This window comes from Aquarana catesbeiana, linkage group LG01, assembly GCF_042186555.1.
Source record: "Aquarana catesbeiana isolate 2022-GZ linkage group LG01, ASM4218655v1, whole genome shotgun sequence".
In the NCBI taxonomy this organism is placed as follows: Eukaryota; Metazoa; Chordata; class Amphibia; order Anura; family Ranidae; genus Aquarana; species Aquarana catesbeiana.
In genome coordinates this window covers 519,747,755-519,769,337 of record NC_133324.1, presented here as the reverse complement: position 1 = coordinate 519,769,337, position 21,583 = coordinate 519,747,755, and the positions used below count along the sequence as shown (strand labels likewise).

The 21,583-nt window shown below is 43.5% G+C and overlaps 1 protein-coding gene across 1 annotated transcript in view; it reads right to left on the bottom strand.

The window, feature by feature from the left end:
- The window catches only part of WDR18 (WD repeat domain 18), a 61,896-nt gene extending 40,581 nt beyond the window's left edge, over nucleotides 1–21,315 (bottom strand). Inside the window, exons 1-4 of the mRNA XM_073594096.1 lie at nucleotides 21,055–21,315; nucleotides 20,863–20,973; nucleotides 2,482–2,615; nucleotides 118–259 (exon numbers count right to left, since the gene is read on the bottom strand). Of these exons, the coding sequence (XP_073450197.1) occupies nucleotides 118–259; nucleotides 2,482–2,615; nucleotides 20,863–20,973; nucleotides 21,055–21,264 (597 nt within the window). The 5' untranslated portion in view covers nucleotides 21,265–21,315. The remainder of the gene's footprint in view (nucleotides 1–117; nucleotides 260–2,481; nucleotides 2,616–20,862; nucleotides 20,974–21,054) is intronic.
- Between the last annotated feature and the right edge of the window lie 268 nt (nucleotides 21,316–21,583).

Here is a 21,583-nt window from a genome sequence, read left to right as displayed (position 1 = left end):
AACAAGACTGTTGAGGAAACAAGCAGCTCACTTAACAGGCGAGTTTGTGTTCTTTCCTCAATCAGCAACTTAATATCCGGAGTTAGTCAGAAACGTAGTCTATATGACTACAATTACCTTAACAGTCTGGTCCAAAGACGAAGTAACCGCCCGAGCTTGAGGGCCTCCAGAACCACACTGTACATCTGTGATGGGCAATGTGTGTTGGGTCCACATATGTCTGGGTTCAGGCCCTCGAGACCCTTCAGCCTGCAATACACTGAATAAGAGAATTTTAATATTTATTAGTTTGAGATAAACCAGGAACTATTGACAATCTTGTTAGATACAATCATTGTGTTCGTTATTTTGTTTGGCAGTTACATAACCACAGAATTTCAGGCTAGATTTAATTTAGAAATAAAGTGTATGTATAGACATTTTTTAAAGGATAAGTTCAGCTTTGAAAAACGTTAAATCTTCCACCCGGTTTTAGGGTGGAAGATGTAACATGTTCCCGCACCTGCAGCAGCTCAGCAATCCGAGCTTTCACTGTGACAGCAGTACGGGGAGAAGTTCCCCAGTACCAGCTGTCATTTTTTTAAAAGAATGCAGCTGTGTGGGGCTCTGCCACCCAGTCATGTCATTCATTCGCAGAGCCCTGTCAAAGAATGAACTACAACCACCGACAGCCTTTGCAACTGTTGGCTTGTAGTTCAATGATCTGCCACGGCGCTGTTGTAGTTTGATTCTTCCCGTCAGGGTATCTGCTTGCCCGTTCGGGGTGTACGAGCAGACGGCTTACACTGACAGTCTGCAGGGTACCCTTATGGCATCAGTGATCTGATGATCACTGGTGCAATGCTTTCCAGGCTCCTAAATAAAAAAAATAAAAAAGAAGAAGAAAATGAGTAAATGCACACATTTTTGCAGGTAAAAAAAAAGTGCATTTATTTTTTTTAAGGTGAACTTATTCTTTAGGTTTTGAATATAGTGTGCCAGGATTAGTTCCCATGATACTCTGTTATTGATGTCTCTGACCCTACTTTGTAGATTCATGCTCCGCATTTGTTCTATGACTTGTCAACAAAACAGAAAGTGATCCAAAATTTTTATGTTTTTAGCAAACAAGAGTTAAAAGGGTATTTTTTCAATGTGGGTGCTGTTCTGGTGACATCTGCTTATAATGGTAACTTCCCTCACTTTGTAGAGATTGTCTCACTTTCTATTGCATCTTCAGGACAGAAAGTGAATGGAAATTTAACCAGAAGAAATTCACTGGCTCCAAGTGTTAAGCTTCCCAACTGTTTAGGCCCCCAAGAGAGTACAGGAGGCCTACAACTTTATACAATCTGGAAGAGGTGCTTGCGCACAGTGTTATGCTTTCTACAAACATAATGCTATATGCATTTACCAGTAGGTTGAACGTTTGTCCCTTCAGTCCTTAGAACATTGCTCCATTAGTGTTGTGGAAGATCAAGGTGGTCTTTACCAAACCTGAGAATAGCCACAATGTTGAATATGAATGGCAGAGACTTCATCCGTGGTAATCAGTTCTTCTTAACCACTTCCCCTGGGTAGACGTCATATGATGTTATTTACTTTGAGTGGGGATATCTGGATGATTGATGCTTGCAGCTACAGGCATTATCCAGATAACTTTTTTTTTTCAGTTGGGGATTCCCTACACTGTAAAAGTCACTTCCAGCACTGGCAGATGTAATCCTCTGCAACTCTAAACTGGTAACCAGTAAATGTAGCTGTACTGTACTGTAGCTTGGCGCCATTCCGCAAGTGTGCGCAATTTTAAAGCGTGACAAGTTTGGTATCTATTTACTCGATGTAACATCATCTTTCACATTATACAAAAAAATTTTGGGTAAATATTGGGGTTTTTTTTTTTTTTTTTTTTTTTTAAATGAAAGTGCTTCCCCCCCAAAAAATACAAAAATCATGTTTGAAGAATTGCTGTGCAAATATAGCGTGACATAAAAAAATGGCAACGACCACCATTTTATTCACTAGGGTCTCTGAGATATTATATATATTTATTATGTTTGAGGGTTCTGTGTAATTTTCTATCAAAACAAATTATGATTTTTACATGTAGGAGAAATGCCAGAATTGGCTTGGGTGGCAAGTGGTTAAGACAGAGGCTTGAACATCAACATGATCACCAAGTGGTTCACGAAGTAGGGTTCTTTGTAGTAGCCCATCTAAGGACTGGACTGCATGTCATTTTATACACAGATTTTTGTTAGATGCTTTCCCATTGGCAAAGTTGTCACCTGACTTTGGATCACAATGTGTTTAGAATTTTTATTTTTGGCAACCCCTTTTCCACCTAACTATCCATCAGGAACCTAACCTCATTACATATATCTGCACTACAGATCTATTTTGACATTCCTCACACTCATCAGTCAAAAGCAAATTATATATGTCTATATGTTGAGCAGACCTTTCAAAACTCTCATATGAACAAAACCCCAAATCTCTTACGTGAAAAGGTTCCACACCAGAACTAGGCTATCCTTTGCACCAGACACAAAATGGCTGCCGTCATCTGTGAACATGAGACAGGTCAGATCCTGGTAGTGACTATTGAGAATGGCAAGGAGATTTCCTGTACAAACCTAGATACCACAGTGGAAATGTAAAGAAGAAAACAAAGTCTGAATTAAAAAGTGACAACAAAGTACACAAAAATAACAAAATTATTTAAAAATAAAATTTTTATGAGATAAAAGTGTGAATCTTTACATTTCACTCAAAAGCACTTATGCATTTCTTAATCTGATATTTACATTTAAATTATGCATTACATTAAAGGATACCTGTAATTAAAAAATAAAGTATGCAATTTCTTGACTGAAAATGCTAGGCCCCTGGGTGTTTTTTTTTTAAACAAACATGTTATACTTAACTGCTCTGTGCAGTGGTTTTGCACAGAGCAGCTCTGATCCTCTTCTTTTCGGGTCCCCCGCCAGCGCTCTTGGCTCCTTCCCCCTTAAACAGTGCCCACAGAGAAAGCCATTTGCTGGCTCCCGAGCTGCTGCTCTATGCATCCATAAGACACACAGAGCCGTGGCTCGGCCCTGTCCCCGCTCTCCTCATTGGCTCAAAAAACAGACATGCAGAATACAGGAGTATCATTTCCTAAATGCCTTTAAACTGGTGGTCAACTGCAGACTGGAAGATGGTTTTAGCTAAAATGCACGTGGGCAGGAAAGGTTGCATAGCCATTGAGCTCTGCTATCCCTATAATAGTCCCATAGTGAAAAAGGTAAACAGTAGAATTTAGTTTGAGGACACTGGTACGACAAACGCTTCGACATTTGACACAGTTCCCCATGAATGTTTACTGTACAAAGTAAGGTACGTTGGCATGGACCATAGGGCGAGTACATGGATTGAAAACTGGCTACAGGGACGAGTTCAGAGGATGGTGATAAATGGTGAGGGGTGGGTAGTGGGGTCCCCCAGGGTTCTGTGCTGGGACCAATCCCATTTCATTTGTTCACAAACGACCTGGAGGATGGGGTTCAATCTCTGTATTTGCGGACGATACTAAGCTACGCAAAGCAATAACTTCTCCGCAGGATGTGGAAACCTTGCAAAAAGATCTGAACAAATGATTGGGGTGGGCAACTACATGGCAAATGAGGTTTAACCGCTTCAGCCCCGGATCATTTGGCTGGCCAAAGACCAGAGCACTTTTTGCGATTTAGCACTGTGTCGATTAAAATGACAATTGCGCGGTAGTGCGACGTGGCTTCCAAACAAAATCGATGTCCTTTTTCCCCACAAATAGAGCTTTCTTTTGGTGGTATTTGATCACCTCTGCGGTTTTTATTTTTTGCGCTATAAACAAAAAAAAAGGGAGCGACAATTTTGAAAAAAAAAAAAACGCATTATTTTTTACTTTTTGCTATAATATCCCCAAAAAATATATTAAAAAAAACATTTTTTTTCCTCAGTTTAGGCCGATACGTATTCTCCTATATATTTTTGGTAAAAAAAATAAATAATCACAATAAGTGTATATTGATTTGTTTGTGCAAAAGTTATAGCGTCTACAAAATAGGAGATAGTTTTATGGCATTTTTATTAATAACGTTTTTTTTTTTTTACTGGTAATGGCGGCGATCAGCGATTTTTATCGTGACAGCGACATTATGGCGGACACGGACAATTTTGACACATTTTTGGGACCATTGGCATTAATACAGCGATCAGTGTGATTAAAAATGCATTGATTACTGTAAAAATGTCACTGGCAGTGAAGGGGTTAACACTAGGGGGAAGTTAAGAAGTTAATGTGTGTCCTAGGGACTGAAGGGGCATGCGGACTGTGCAGGGAAACTAACAGATTGTCTGTTCATACTCTGTATGAACAGAGGATCTGTCAGTTCTCCCCTCAGAGAACCGGAAACTGTGTTTACACACACACAGATGCTGGTTCTCCGTGTGCCCCAAGCTATCGCGGGAGCCCGGCGGTGATCGGACCGCCGGGCACTCGCATCGGCTCAGGGGGCGAGCACGCGCCCCCTAGTGGCCCAGCTGTGCCATTCTGCCGCAGTACAACTGCGGCGGCTGGTTGGCATGTGGTTAATGTAGAAAAACGTAAAATAATGCATTCGGGTGGCAAAAATATGAATGCACTCTATACACCGGGGGGGGCAGAACCTCTGGGGAAATCTAGGATGGAAAAGGACCTGGGGGACCTAGTAGATGATAGGCTCAGCAATGGCATGCAATGCCAAGCTGCTGCTAACAAAGCAAACAGAATATTGGCATGCATTAAAAAGGGGAATAACTCCAGAGATAAAACGATAATTCTTCCACTCTACAAGACTCTGGTCCGGCCTCACCTGGAGTATGCTGTCCAGTTTTGGGCACCAGACCTCAGGAAGGATGTACTGGAAATGGAGAGAGTACGAAGAAGGGCAACTAAGCTAGTAAAGGGTCTGGAGGATATTAGTTATGAAGAAAGGTTGTGAGCACTAAACTTATTCTTTCTGGAGAAGAGACGCAATTTGAGAGGGGATACGATTTTAACTTACAAATACCGTATTGGTGACCCCACAATAGGGATAAAACTTTTTTGTGGGAGGGAGTTTTATAAGGCACGTGGCCACTCATTAAAAATTAGAAGAACAGAAGAACAGAGGTTTAACCTTAAACTGCGTAGAGGCTTCTTTACTGCAAGTGCGGCAAGGATGTGGAATTTCCTTCCACAGGCGGTGGTCTCAGCAGAGAGCATCGATAGTTTCAAAAAACTATTAGATAAGCACCTGAAGGACCGCAACATACCGGGATATACAATGTAATACTGACATATAGTCATACACATAGGTTGGACTTGATGGACTTGTGTCTTTTTTCAACCTCACCTACTGTAACTGCTATTGGGAGCTCATGTCTTATGACGTGTGAAAATCAATGTTTCCCTATGAGAGCCATCTTAACTAGTCCGACACAAGTTGATCCTATTTTGAAAATGCTCCCTGCACTACTTTGGTCCAACTTTGATCCTACCTCAGCCCATTGAATATCACTGAAGTCAAATCTCGTCTGTTCTTCTCCCTCTGTCAGGTCTCTTCCGCTGTCTTCTCCCACTGTTCTTCTTCCGATGTTGACTCGATGCGTTCTCCCGCTCTAATGCTGGGTGCGCCACTACTTATATTGGCATGGGGTGGAATCACCGGGTGACGTCACCGGGAAGCCCCGCCCCTTATGTCACCGCCCCATCATGCCCTGGGCGGTGACATCATAAGGGGTCAGGCTTCTGGGTGACGTCACCCGATGACCCCGCCTCATGCCAATATAAGTAATGGCGCACCCAGCATTGGATCGGGAGAGAGTGTTTTGTGAATATCGGAAGAAGAACAGAGGGAGAAGACAGCGGAGAAGACCCGGCAAAAGAGTGAGAAGACAGCGGACAAGACCTGGCAGAGGCAGAAGACAGCGGACAGAGGGAGGAGAACCGGAGAGGGCTAGAAGACATCAGCGGAGATGACCCAGAGAGGGGAAAAGAACCGGCAGAGGCAGAAGACATCGGAAGCGACGCCAGAGCTGCCTTAATAAATTACTCTAAAAATCGGTGTACTGCGTTTTATTTTTGACACTTTTCTCTCTCTCTCTTTTTTTTTTTTTTTTTTTTTTTTAGGTGGATGGGTAGGGGTACAAAGTACCCAATGCTCATTCAGGGTGGGGGGCCGGGATCAGGGGGCCCCCTTTGTTAAAGCAGGCTACCAGATTCCGATAAGCCCCCCGACCTCATCAACATGAGGACAAGGTGCGTTGGGGGGGGGGGGGGCGCAAGGCCCCCCTGCCCTAAAGCACTCAACCCCCATGATGAGGGCAAGCGGCCTGGTACGGTTCAGGAGGAGGGGGGCGCTCGCTTGTCCTCACCCCCTTTCCTGACCTGCGTGCTCGGATAAGGGTCTGGTATGGATTTTGGGCGGACCACACGCCATTTTTTCTGGTGGGGTTACCCTTAAAATCCATGCCAGACCGAAGGACCTGGTATGGTCTTGGAGGGGGGAACCCATGCTTTTTTTTTTTTTTAATTGGTGTGGAGTTTCCCCTAAGAAGATTTATACCGGACACAAAGTGCCCGATATTGTCGGGTTCAAAGTCAGATCCCTGTTCTTTGAAGTCGGACGGATGTCGGACTTCAAGTCGCAGGGCAAAGTCGGATCCACAGTCGTACCAGTGTGAACCTGGCCTGAGAGTAGGGCCGAAACAACTAAATTATTGTCAACATACAGAATGCATTATTTGTTTACATATCAGGAAAAACAGTGCAGCACACTGTCCATACAGCAGTAAGTGCCTGAGAACATGTGACTGTGTGAGGACCAATGCTTTTGGGACTTGTAGTCCTGGGCAGGAAGCGAGTGGTTCTAAAGGCAGACGTTTTTATTACCTTGCTATAGGGGCACTCTATACCTATACTTTGCAGCTTGCTATTGGGGCACTCTGAAGGCAGGAGGACCCAGAAGCATTGGTGGGGGACCCCAGAAGAGAAGAATCAGGGCTGCTCTATGCAAAACCATTACAGAGCAGGAAAGTATAACATGTTTGCTGTTAAAAAAAATATATATATCACTTTAAAGACTGTGTGCAGGGAATCTTCCCTGCACACAGTCTTTAACCGCTTCAATACAGGGCATTTTCATCCCCTTCCTGCCCAGACCAATATTTAGTTTTCAGCGCTGTCGCACTTTGAATGACAATTGCATGGTCATGCTATACTGTACCCAAATGAAATTTTTATTTTTTTTTTTTCCCCACAAATAGAGCTTTTTTTTGGTGGTATTTGATCACCTCTGCATTTTTTATTTTTTGCGCTATAAACAAAAGAAGAGCGACAATTTTGAAAAGAAAAAACACAATTTTTTTTACTTTTTGCTATAATAAATGTCCCAATTTTTAAAAAACAATTTTTTTCCTCAGTTTAGGCTGATATGTATTCTTCTACATATTTTTTGAAAAAAAAAAAAAAAATCGCAGTAAGTGTATATTGATTGGTTTGCGCAAACGTTATAGCGTCTATAACATATGGGATAGATTCATGGCATTTTTATTTGTTTTTTTACTAGTAATGGTGGCGATCTACGATTTTTTTTTTTTTTTTTTATGACTGACATTGCGACGGACATATCGGACACTTTTGACATATTTTTGGGACCATTCACATTTATACAGCGATCAGTGCTATAAAATTGCACCAATTACTGTGTAAATGTGACTGGCAGGGAAGGGGTTAACACTAGGAGGTGATCGAGGGGTTATGTTTCCTAGGGAGTGATTCTAACTGTAGGGAGAGGGGACTCACAAAGGGGAGCAGATCGATCGGTGTTCCTCTGTATTGAGAACACATGATCGGTCTCCTCTCACCTGACAAGACGTGGATCTGTGTGTTTACGCACACAGATCCACGGTCCTGCTGTGTTCACGGGCAATCGCAGGTGCCCGGTGGACATCGTGGCCGCCGGGCACGCGCACCGGGTCCGGTCGGGAAGCCCAGGACGTCATATGATGCACGCCCATTAATATGACGTCCCCCCCCTGCAGACGTCATATTAATATAGCCAGGTAATGAAGTGGTTAAAGTGATTTTTTTTTTTTTTTTTAACATGTTATACTTTCCTGCTCTGTAATGGTTTTGCAGAAGAGAAGTCCTGATTCTTCTCTTCTGGGGTCCCCCTGCCTTCAGCATCTGAAACAGTGTATACACCGCTCCTTCACCACTCCTGCCCATTGAAATCAATGGGCAGCGCGGCTATACAGCCGGCAAAGCGCCTCTGCAGAGGCACTTTGCGGTGGTTTTTAACCCTATCTCGGCTGCTAGCGGGGGGTAAAACCACCCCACTAGTGGCCGAATACCGCCGCTAAAACGACGGTAAAGCTAATAATAGCGGCTCTTTACCGCCGACGCACTTCCCGCCCCAGTGTGAAAGGGGCCTTACAGTAGAGATTATCTGCTCTTTTTTGTACTATAAAAAAGGGCTAATTTTAGTTTTAACGCCATTATGACAGATGATACAAACAAAAAAAAAAAAGCATACTGCTGCTGCTGCTGAACGTCTTAGGTCTGGTTTACACCTATACTTTTTTTTTTTTTTTTTTTTTTTTTTTGGTGCTTTTTGCAGAAATGCACTACAGTTAATTTAACGTGGTTTCCTACGAGACACATTCACATATATGCTTTTTTCAGCCGTTGCGTATTTGGACAGGGTTTAAGGACATTTTTCAACGCAAACTGTGTTTTTTTGGTTGAAGAGACTTCAATGGAGAAGGTGCAGAAAAGCATGTAGTGCATTGTTGCCGCAATTTGCGTTTTTTAATCTGCCCAACAACAAATTGGCCAAAAAAAAAAAAAAAAAAAAAAAAAAGCATAAAAAAATGCATATCGCAGCAAAATCTCTGGGCAAAAAACGCACAGCAAAAAGCACTGCAGAAACGGATCAAAAGCAAACTGCATAGGTGTGAACCAAGCCTTATGCTGGCCATAAACGTATCAATGTTCGGACGACAATATTCATTACAAAAAACCTTTGTTCATTCACTGAAAGAATGTCGTTTGAAAATTTCACTTGCTTTTAAATGAGAGATTTTGCTCCCTAACCATATAACTGGTTATATATATTTACCACTGCATATAGATATTTAAGAAAAAATTGCCTTTTATTTTAAACTTTACATATTAACTAAAATTATACAGCACACTGTTTTTTAAGGTTATTATCCCATTGATCGAAACAATAATCTGCCAACTAATCAATTATGAAAATTGCAACCCTATTTGAGGGAATAGATTTTCCAAAACAAAAAAAAAAATTGAAGAAGCAGGATGGAAACATTAAATTAATTAAAATAGTGTATGTGTTTTTCATTTGGGAAATTCCATTAATTCCCAACTTAAATTTTGAAAGCAAAGAAATGCTGAACTTGTGATATTTGTCAGTTTTCTATTTCATATGAAACTAAACTTAGGTCAAGATGAGCCTAAAAATTGAACTTTAGTCAGAAAATTAGATCCTGCTAGACCTTTTCAGACTGGCCCCTTTTGCAGGTATAGTTATGGAAAACATTAAAAATAAGTATCTATACTGTTTAAAATTCAGTAATACTCTGTCTCAAATGCTTAGTTGCCCTCTATTTTTAGGCACTGTGCCAAATTTGTAGAGGCTGATCTCCTGACAGCCTAAAAATTTACTGCTGTTCAGGGGCTCTGGGCTTCAGCAAAATGTCAGCCTCCAGCAAGAGCAGACAGGGGCAATGCTGGAGGCAATTTACAGCACACACAAATTTTGGTAGCATAATTAGTAATCCTGATTGTATGTTCCTTGCTAAAGGACATTATTTTTATCAGGTTCTTATGGGTAAAGTTCAGCTTTAAGCATCCTCCAAACTCATGTCTAGCCGAACTCTAGTTCTTTTTTTAATCCGATGAGCTGCAAGCTGGATCATTCCAACCCTGCAGCTCATGTAAACAAAGAGGCAGGAATAACCTGGCCTGCAGCTCACAGGAGTATTAAAAAAAAAAAAAAAAAAAAAAAAGGGGCTTGTTTACAGCTTGTTTGCACAAGTGTCACTTTCTGATTTGCAGTAGAACACTTTTCAGAGGCCGTTTGACAGATGGTTGGGAGGCGTTACATTCCCTCCTCACCACAATCTGATCTGCCGGCTCTGAAAAGAAAAAATAAACATGCATATATTAATCACTTCAATACCGGGCACTTTCCCCCCTTCCTGCCCAAGTCAATTTTCAGCGTTGTCACTTTTTAAATGACAATTGCGCAGTCATGCTACACTGTACCCAAACAAAATTGTTATTTTGTTCCCACAAATAGCGCTTTTGTTTGGTGGCATTTGATCACACCTCTGAGGTTTTTATTTTTTGCTAAACAAAAAAAAAAAAAAAAAGACCAAAAATTTTGAAAAAAAAAAAAAAAAATGTTTTTCTTTGTTTCTGTTATAAAATTTTGTAAATAAAGTAAGCTTTCTCCTTCTCTGATGGGCACTGATGAGGCTACACCAATGAGGTGGCACTGATGGGTACTTATGAATGGCACTGATGGGCATCACTGATGGCACTGATTGGCATCTGCCTGGTGTTCCAGGGTGGCATACCTGGTGGACGTCATTTGTGGGCATCCCTGGTGGTCCTGGGTGGGCATTCGTGGGGGGGCTGCGCTGATAAACAATCAGCACAGACCCCCTTACCCACCACCCCGTCAAGAGGGCAGCCAATCGGCTCGCGTCTGTCAGACGCGAGTGAGAAAAAGCCAATTAACGGCTCTTCCTGTTTACACTGTGATTGGATACGGCTGATCACGTGGTAAAGAGCCTCCGTCAGAGGCTCTTTACCGAGATCGGTGTTGCGGTGTGTCAGACAGACATATGATGCCCAGTCAGGATATCTGAACCACTTCCTGGCCATCATTTTGCTATAGGCAGGGCGGGAAGTGGTTAACCTGGAAAAATACTAAAGAAACATACATACTCACCTCTATGCTGTAACATCACTGAGATGCTGCAGTGCTACCCTGCTGGCTTTAAGCTCAAGAATTGGGCAATCACATGACCGCTGATCGCTCAGTTTTGATCTCCTGGGAGCAGAGATCAGTCTCCACTCTTCTCCTTCAGAGCAGGCTGGGGAGGGGAGTGGGAGCAGCTGACTCAGGCTCTCAGCTGCATGCTGAGAGGTGGAGCCAGCTGTCAATCAGGCATCTGGGTGGATCCTAAAAAATAAAAAAAGTGTAGCGCTGTAGACCCCTAAAAATTAAAATTATTAAAACTGAATAAGTGATATCTCAGAATCTAATGAAGTGTATATATAATGACATACCATATGATTAGATATTAGTACAAAGAAACTAAATACCGTATTTATCGGCGTATAACACGCACTTTTTTCCCCCTTAAAATCAGGGGAAAATCGCGGGTGCGTGTTATACGCCGATCCCCTGCGATCCGGAGCTGTCAGATTTTCAAAATCGCCCACCGCGATTTGAAAATGGCGCCGCCAGCGCCGAAATACACAGTGCCGGTCCTCGGCTCTTCTCGGCCACTTTCGTCTTCACTCGAGCGCCGCCCGAACCTAGCCGAGTGTACTCGGCTAGGTTCGGATAGCTCCGCTCGGGACTACGAGTGGAGCCGAAAGTAAACGAGAGCCGCCGAGAAGAGCCGAGGACCGGCTCTGTGTATTTCGGCGCCATTTTCAAATCGCGGTCGGCGATTTTGAAAGACAGGATGGCAGGGATCACAGGATGCAAGGCTGCACTGCGGAAGGCTGCACTGCGGAAGGCTGCACTGCGGAAGGCTGCACTGCGGAAGGCTGCACTGCGGAAGGCTGCACTGCGGAAGGCTGCACTGCGGAAGGCTGCACTGCGGAAGGCTGCACTGCGGAAGGCTGCACTGCGGAAGGCTGCACTGCGGAAGGCTGCACTGGGGCAAGGCTGCACTGAGAAGGCTGCAATGATGGGCATTTAAATGTAAGTTTTTTTTCCTTCAACTTCCCTCCTAAAAGTTTTTTTTTCCTTAAAATTCCCTCCTAAATTGGGGTGTGTGTTATACGCCGATAAATACGGTAAATACATATATAGTGTACAAAAATATGAACCAATGTGCAAAGAACCCCTGCAATATTAATGTAGATAAAATTGGTACACTGTGTATATAGTATATAAACTATAGAGACATCAAAACATGTGAACGGTGATGCAAATATAAAATTAATTAAAGTCCAAAAAGTCCTACATGAAATAAATATCAAAGTCCACCAACAGTATAAAGGAAGTGAGAAAGCCACCACCCAGGGTCTTACCAAAAGTAAATGACTTGGAACAACTTATGCCGGCTAAGTCACAAAAGGCTGCGAGACCAACAGGTCACGAGAGTGTAGTTCTTGAAATGCCCATTTTGTATTGTACATTGAAATAGGAGATATGTGAGGAGGCTGTGTAGAAGATTGAAAGTAACCAGAATTACCAGGAAAGGCAATGATGGTGGAAATAGCCGTCACCTGAAGATATTAAAGGCTTACCAGAGGTTGTTGACATCCCCTTTAGATATCCTCAATAGATTCCAAACCAAGGCGACTGTTTAGCATCCACAGTTATCCTCAACAATCATGGAAAGTGATCCAATCGCAATGGAAGGCCACAAAAGAATATTCATATGCCATGCGAAAAATGGATGAAAGAACTCACATAGCTTAATAACGTAAACACTGGTTTATTAAAAGTATAAAAATAAACTCGCATATTCGCAGAGGGTGGAACTTTCACAATTACCGCTACCTGATCTTTGTAATTTTTGATGATCTACGAATATGTGGGTTTATTTTTGATTCTTTTAACCACTTGATGACCGCCTCACGCCGATTTACGTCGGCAAGGTGGCACGGACAGGCAAAATCACGTACATGTACGTGATTTGCCTTCCGCGGGTGGGGGGTCCGATCGGACCCCCCCCCGGTGCCCGAGGCGGTCGTCTTTTCTCCCACGGCGATCGGAGATGAGGGGGAGGCCATCCGTTCGTGGCCCCCCCCTCGCGATCGCCGCCGGCCAATGAGAACATTCCTTTGCTGCTGTATGCTAAACAGCAGCAAAGGAAATGATGTCATCTCTCCTCGGCTCGGTAATTTCCGTTCCGGCCCGAGGAGAGAAGACAAGTGAGTGAGTGCACAACACACACACACACACACAGTAGAACATGCCAGGCACACAAAACACCCAGATCCCCCCCCAATCACCCCCCCCCCCCCCGTCACAAACTGACACCTGCAGTTTTTTTTTTTTTTTTTCTGATTACTGTATTGGTGTCAGTTTGTGACAGTTACAGTGTTGGGACAGTTAGTATTACCCCCCTGTAGGTCTAGGATACCCCCCTAACCCCCCCTAATAAAGTTTTAACCCCTTGATCACCCCCTGTCACCAGTGTCGCTAAGCGATCATTTTTCTGATCGCTGTATTAGTGTCGCTGGTGACGCTAGTTAGTGAGGTAAATATTTAGGTTCGCCGTCAGCGTTTTATAGCGACAGGGACCCCCATATACTATCTAATAAATGTTTTAACCCCTTGATTGCCCCCTAGTTAACCCTTTCACCACTGATCACCGTATAACTGTTACGGGTGACGCTGGTTAGTTTGTTTATTTTTTATAGTGTCAGGGCACCCGCCGTTTATTACCGAATAAAGGTTTAGCCCCCCGGTCGCCCGGCGGTGATATGCGTCGCCCCAGGCAGCGTCAGATTAGCGACAGTACCGCTAACACCCACGCACGCAGCATACGCCTCCCTTAGTGGTATAGTATCTGAACGGATCAATATCTGATCCGATCAGATCTATACTAGCGTCCCCAGCAGTTTAGGGTTCCCAAAAACGCAGTGTTAGTGGGATCAGCCCAGATACCTGCTAGCACCTGCGTTTTGTCCCTCCGCCCGGCCCACCCAAGTGCAGTATCGATCGATCACTGTCACTTACAAAACACTAAACGCATAACTGCAGCGTTCGCAGAGTCAGGCCTGATCCCTGCGATCGCTAACAGTTTTTTTGGTAGCATTTTGGTGAGCTGGCAAGCACCAGCCCCAGGCTGCGCCAGAGTAGCGCCAGTACCACTGACACCCACGCACGTACCATACACCTCCCTTAGTGGTATAGTATCTGAACGGATCAATATCTGGTCCGATCAGATCTATACTAGCGTCCCCAGCAGTTTAGGGTTCCCAAAAAGGCAGTGTTAGCGGGATCAGCCCAGATACCTGCTAGCACCTGCGTTGTGCCCCTCCGCCCGGCCCAGCCCAGCCCAGTCCACCCAAGTGCAGTATCGATCGATCACTGTCACTTACAAGGCACTAAACGCATAACTGCAGCGTTCGCAGAGTCAGGCCTGATCCCTGCGATCGCTAACAGTTTTTTTGGTAGCATTTTGGTGAACTAGCAAGCACCGGCCCCAGGCAGCGTCAGGTTAGCGCCAGTACCACTAACACCCACGCACGCAGCATACGCCTCCTTTAGTGGTATAGTATCTGAACGGATCAATATCTGATCCGATCAGATCTATACTGGCGTCCCCAGCAGTTTAGGGTTCCCAAAAACGCAGTGTTAGCGGGATCAGCCCAGATACCTGCTAGCACCTGCGTTTTGCCCCTCCGCCCGGCCCAGCCCAGCCCACCCAAGTGCAGTATCGATCGATCACTGTCACTTACAAAACACTAAACGCATAACTGCAGCGTTTGCAGAGTCAGGCCTGATCCCTGCGATCGCTAACAGTTTTTTTGGAAGCTTTTTATTGAACTGGCAAGCACCAGCGGCCTAGTACACCCCGGTCGTAGTCAAACCAGCGCTGCAGTAACACTTGGTGACGTGGCGAGTCCCATAAGTGCAGTTCAAGCTGGTGAGGTGGCAAGCACAAGTAGTGTCCCGCTGCCACCAAAAAGACAAACACAGGCCCGTCATGCCCATAGTGCCCTTCCTGCTGCATTCGCCAATCCTAATTGGGAACACACCGCTTCTGCAGCGCCCGTACTTCCCCCATTCACATCCCCAACCAAATGCAGTCGGCTGTATGAGAGGCATTTTTATGTCCTCCCGAGTACCCCTACCCAACGAACCCCCCCAAAAAGATGTCGTGTCTGCAGCAAGTGCGGATATAGGCGTGACACCCGCTATTATTGTCCCTCCTGTCCTGACAATCCTGGTCTTTGCATTGGTGAATGTTTTGAACGCTACCATGCACTAGTTGAGTATTAGCGTAGGGTACAGCATTCCACAGACTAGGCACACTTTCACAGGGTCTCCCAAGATGCCATCGCATTTTGAGAGACCCGAACCTGGAACCGGTTACAGTTATAAAAGTTAGTTACAAAAAAAGTGTAAAAAAAAATATATGTATAAAAAAAAAAAAAAAAAAAAAAAAAATAGTTGTCGTTTTATTGTTCTCTCTCTCTCTATTCTCTCTCTCTATTGTTCTGCTCTTTTTTTACTGTATTCTATTCTGCAATGTTTTATTGTTATTGTTATTATGTTTTATCATGTTTGTTTTTCAGGTATGTAATTATTTATACTTTACTGTTTACTGTGCTTTATTGTTAACCATTGTTAACCATTTTTTTGTCTTCAGGTACGCCATTCACGACTTTGAATGGTTATACCAGAATGATGCCTGCAGGTTTAGGTATCATCTTGGTATCATTCTTTTCAGCCAGCGGTCGGCTTTCATGTAAAAGCAATCCTAGTGGCTAATTAGCCTCTAGACTGCTTTTACAAGCCGTGGGAGGGAATGCCCCCCCCCCCCACACCGTCTTCCGTGTTTTTCTCTGGCTCTCCTGTCTCAACAGGGAACCTGAGAATGCAGCCGGTGATTCAGCCAGCTGACCATAGAGCTGATCAGAGACCAGAGTGGCTCCAAACATCTCTATGGCCTAAGAAACCGGAAGCTACGATCATTTTATGACTTTTTCGCCGGATGTAAATAGCGCCATTGGGAAATTGGGGAAGCATTTTATCACACCGATCTTGGTGTCATCAGATGCTTTGAGGGCAGAGGAGAGATCTAGGGTCTAATAGACCCCAATTTTTTCAAAAAAGAGTACCTGTCACTACCTATTGCTATCATAGGGGATATTTGCATTCCCCGAGATAACAATAAAAATGATTAAAAAAAAAAAAAAAAAATGAAAGGAACAGTTTAAAAATAAGATAAAAAAGCAAAAAAATAATAAAGAAAAAAAAAAAAAGCACCCCTGTCGCCCCCTGCTCTCGCGCTAAGGCGAACGCAAACGGCGGTCTGTCGTCAAACGTAAACAGCAATTGCACCATGCATGTGAGGTATCGCCGCGAAGGTCAGATCGAGGGCAGTAATTTTTGCAGTAGACCTCCTCTGTAAATCTAAAGTGGTAACCTGTAAAGGCTTTTAAAAATGCATTTATTTTGTTGCCACTGCACGTTTGTGCGCAATTTTAAAGCATGTCATGTTTGGTATCCATGTACTCGGCCTAAGATCATCTTTTTTATTTCATCAAACATTTGGGCAATATAGTGTGTTTTAGTGCATTAAAATTTAAAAAAGTGTGTTTTTTCCCCAAAAAATGCGTTTGAAAAATCGCTGCGCAAATACTGTGTGAAAAAAAAAAATGAAACACCCACCATTTTAATCTGTAGGGCATTTGCGTTAAAAAAATATATAATGTTTGGGGGTTCAAAGTAATTTTTTTGCAAAAAAAAAAAACTTTTTCATGTAAACAATGAGTGTCAGAAAGGGCTTTGTCTTCAAGTGGTTAGAAGAGTTGGTGATGTGTGACATAAGCTTCTAAATGTTGTGCATAAAATGCCAGGACAGTTCAAAACCCCCCCAAATGACCCCATTTTGGAAAGTAGACACCCCAAGCTATTTGCTGAGAGGCATGTCGAGTCCATGGAATATTTTATATTGCGACACAAGTTGCGGGAAAGAAAAAAGTTTTTTCTTGTCTTTCTTCATTTTCAAAAACAAATGAGAGCTGCAAAATACTCACCATGCCTCTCAGCAAATAGCTTGGGGTGTCTACTTTCCAAAATGGGGTCATTTGGGGGGGGGGGGTTTGTGCCACCTGGGCATTCCATGGCCTCCGAAACTGTGATAGGCAGTGAAGAGTGAAATCAAAAATTTTCACCCTTAGAAATCCTGAAGGCGGTGATTGGTTTTCGGGGCCCCGTACGCAGCTAGGCTCCCAAAAAGTCCCACACATGTGGTATCCCCATACTCAGGAGAAGCAGCTAAATGTATTTTGGGGTGCAATTCCACATAGGCCCATGGCCTGTGTGAGCAATATATCATTTAGTGACAACTTTGTGCAAAAAAAAAAAAAAAAAAAGTGTCACTTTCCCGCAACTTGTGTCAAAATATAAAATATTCCATGGACTCAATATGCCTCTCAGCAAATAGCTTGGGGTGTCTACTTTCCAAAATGGGGTCATTTGGGGGGGTTTTGTGCCACCTGGGCATTCCATGGCCTCTGAAACTGTGATAGGCAGTGAAGAGTGAAATAAAAAATTTACACCCTTAGAAATCCTGAAGGCGGTGCTTGGTTTTCGGGGCCCCGTACGCGGCTAAACTCCCAAAAAGTCCCACACATGTGGTATCCCCATACTCAGGAGAAGCAGCTGAATGTATTTTGGGGTGCAATTCCACATAGGCCCATGGCCTGTGTGAGCAATATATCATTTAGTGACAACTTTTTGTAAATATTTTTTTTTTTTTTTGTCATTATTCAATCACTTGGGACAAAAAAAATAAATATTCAATGGGTTCAACATGCCTCTCAGCAATTTCCTTGGGGTGTCTACTTTCCAAAATGGGGTCATTTGGGGGGGGGGTTTGTACTGCCCTGCTATTTTAGCACCTCAAGAAATGACATAGGCAGTCATAAACTAAAAGCTGTGTAAATTACAGAAAATGTACCCTAGTTTGTAGACGCTATAACTTTTGCGCAAACCAATAAATATATGCTTATTGACATTTTTTTTACCAAAGACATGTGGCCGAATACATTTTGGCCTAAATGTATGACTAAAATTTAGTTTATTGGATTTTTTTTTATAACAAAAAGTAGAAAAATATCATTTTTTTTCAAAATTTTCGGTCTTTTTCCGTTTATAGCGCAAAAAATAAAAACTGCAGAGGTGATCAAATACCATCAAAAGAAAGCTCTATTTGTGGGAAGAAAAGGACGCAAATTTCGTTTAGGTACAGCATTGCATGACCGCGCAATTAGCAGTTAAAGCGACGCAGTGCCAAATTGGAAAAAGACCTCTGGTCCTTAGGCAGCATAATGGTCCGGGGCTCAAGTGGTTAATAAACCAGTGTTTACGTTATTAAGCTATGCGAGTTCTTTCATCCATTTTTCGCACGGCATATGAATATTCGTTTGTGGCCTTCCATTGAGATTGGATCATTTTTGTTGAGGATAACTGTGGATGCTAAACAGTCGCCTTGGTTTGGAATCTATTGAGGATCTCTAAAGGGGACGTACCTTTCTGACCAGTTGGTCTCCATGCCTGTTTGACTTGGATGACATAAGTCTCCCCAAGTCAACAACCTCTGGTAAGCCTTTAATATCTTCAGGTGACGGCTATTTCAACCATTATTGCCTTTCCTGGTAATACTGGTTACTTTCAATCTTCTACACAGCCTCCTCACATATCTCCTATTTCAATCTACAATACAAAATGGGCGTTTAAAGAACTACACTCTCGTGACCTGTTGGTCTCACAGCCTTTTGCGACTTGGCCGGCATAAGTCGTTCCAAGTCATTTACTTTTGGTAAGCCCCCTAAGACCCTGGGTGGTGGCTTTCTCACTTCCTTTATACTGTTGGTGGGCTTTGATATTTATTTCATGTAGGACTTTTTGGACTTTAATTTTATATTTGCATCACCGTTCACATGTTTTGATGTCTTTAAAGTTTATATACTATATACACAGTGTACCAATTTTATCTACATTAATATTGCAGGGGTTCTTTGCACATTGGTTCATATTTTTGTTCACTATATATGTATTTATTTAGTTTCTTCATACTAATATCTAATCATATGGTATGTCATTATATATACACTTCATTAGATTCTGAGATGTCACTTATTCAGTTTTAATAATTTAATTTTTAGGGGTTTACAGCGCTACACTTTTTTATCTACTACTTGGGTCTATAGGTGTGTTGGCAGCTGTTCACTCACCTTTTACGCAGCGCTATATTACGTATTTTTTCGTCTTATCTGGGTGGATCCTGCCAATAGGGTTGGGATCTTTCTAGAGCCTGGAGTGGCACTGTGATGTCAGCCAACTGCAAGCTAAAGCTAATTCTGGGCCACGGTGCACTCCTGAAACACACAACAGAAGTAGGGCCAAAAAAGCTTTGGCCTAGGGATGCACCGATACCAAGTATTTTCACGAGTACTTGTACTCGTGAAAATGCTCCCGATACTTTGCGGTGCAATTTGCATCAATACAAAATGAATGGGCGCAAATTGCACTGCAAAGAATCACATGCCATTTGAACAGGAATGCGATGCAATTCCTGACCTAATCACATACGATTTCCCCCACCACGTGTGTGTGTGAACGCAGTATAGAAAGGGAAGCGCCATCTAGTGGGCAGTTTATTAAAAAGGTTATAGCTCACATTAAAGCGGACCTTCGATCATTTTTCCATCTTTCCATCTATTAAATCTTCTGCCCTTGTTGTTTTAACTTTGGATAGTAAAACATTTTTTTTCTGCCAGTAAATAACCTTTTACAGCCCACTTCCTGTTTCTTGTCTAGTAAAAAAAACCTAGGCTTATGTCAAAATGCACAGCTCTCTCTTGTGAGAGTTTGCCAGGGAGGGGGGGTGAGTCATAAGAGGGCCAATGAGAGCTGCAGAGCTGAAGGTGTAAATCCAGGAAGTGAACAGGCAGCAGCTTCAGCTGCCCACAGTTCAAATGGAAGCAGCCAGACTTAGTGGAGGGAGATTTCTGCAGTGTATTTGGCAAGTAAAGAATCACAGTATATATAAAATAATATGCAAAGTGGTTGGAGGGAAGCTTAAGAATGGCAAAGATGTTTTTATTACAAATTATGCGAGCAGATTGCAGTTCCTCATTAAAGTCCATATCTGCTCAAATCCAACTCTGCATAGTGTCCCCATCCCACCGATAGAAAACCACGGCCACTGGAGGTGCTCACAGGGCTGGAGGAGATGTATAGGCGGTCCGCCCCCAAGCTGACATCACTTCTGCCCTATACCCACAGGGGTCCCGGAACTTCTCTTCCAGCCCTGTGAGCACCTCCAACGCCCGTGGTTTTCTATCATCGGCAGGATTGGGACACACTGTACAATTTGGATTCAATATGAACTTTTGTGAGTTATAACATGTTTAATAATCAGCCCACTAAATGGTGTTTCCCTTTCTATACTGGGTTCACATACACAGGAGCGGCGCAGGGGGAGGGGATACTGCATGTGATTCAGACAGGAATCACCCTGAATTCAAATTGCATGCAATATTTTGCAGTGCAATGTTTTGCAGTGCAATTTGCGCACGTCCATTTTGCATTGATGCAAATTGCACCGCAAAGTATCAGTACTTGGCAAGTACTTGACTGAAAGCATCGGTCAAGCACTGGTGCTCGCTGTTGAAAAACCGGTATCAGTGCAAACCTACTTTGGCCATACTTCTCCTTTAAGGGGGTGGTAAAAAAAAAAAAGAAAAAAAGAAACTGTCCCCTGTTTTTACAGCCCCCCCCAAAAAAGTGTAAACAAGTCCTAAAAGTGTGAGTTTGAAGCTCATCTCTGACCGCCATCTTTAGAATACTCATTGAGAGAATGTTTACTTTGACTTACCTCCCACAAGTAGATACTCTCCCCAATCCCCGCCACCAAGTACAGTCCATTAGGAGAGGCAGCTAGGCAGGTGACTGGGCCCGGGCACACTATCTTCTGCTGCAGCTGGTCCTATGAGGGGTAGAAAGATGATTGATCAGAAGCCCCCATATCACAGGAGCACACACACTACACTAAGTACGTCTCACTCGCCTTTCTCTGCAGCTCCCACACGTTGATGTAGTTTTTCCCCAGCTGTCCTCCGAGGAGGTATTGTCCGCCGAGCAGCTCCAGAGCGTGGGGTGTACTGTTCCCTCCCCGGTAGGTGAGCAGTACAGCGCCTGTCTGAGGATCCCATACTGAACAATTGGCTACCTGGCCGGCTGCATCGGTACTCAGCACCAGTTCTAAGGGCGCCGCCATGTTTGCCCGGGCTCCTAGATCACGTGCTCTGCAGTCGTCCGGCCCCCTTGGCTTCGCATGTGAGGTAGTGATGAGCTGCGAGGTGGCGGGCTGGTCTCGTAACTCGGATCTGGTTTCTGGGTATAGAGATACTCACAGTGATATCGACTACGAGGAGGTGCCAACCCTATAGATGGCAGGGACTAAAACTTAGGGGTGCATTATGGATTTGAAGCTTCAATGAAGGTCCTTTCACACAGTAGTGATGTCCAGTTCATGAACGAATCGTTCTTTTGAATCGATTCTTTTCAGTGAACCGGATGAATCGATTCATCTGAGT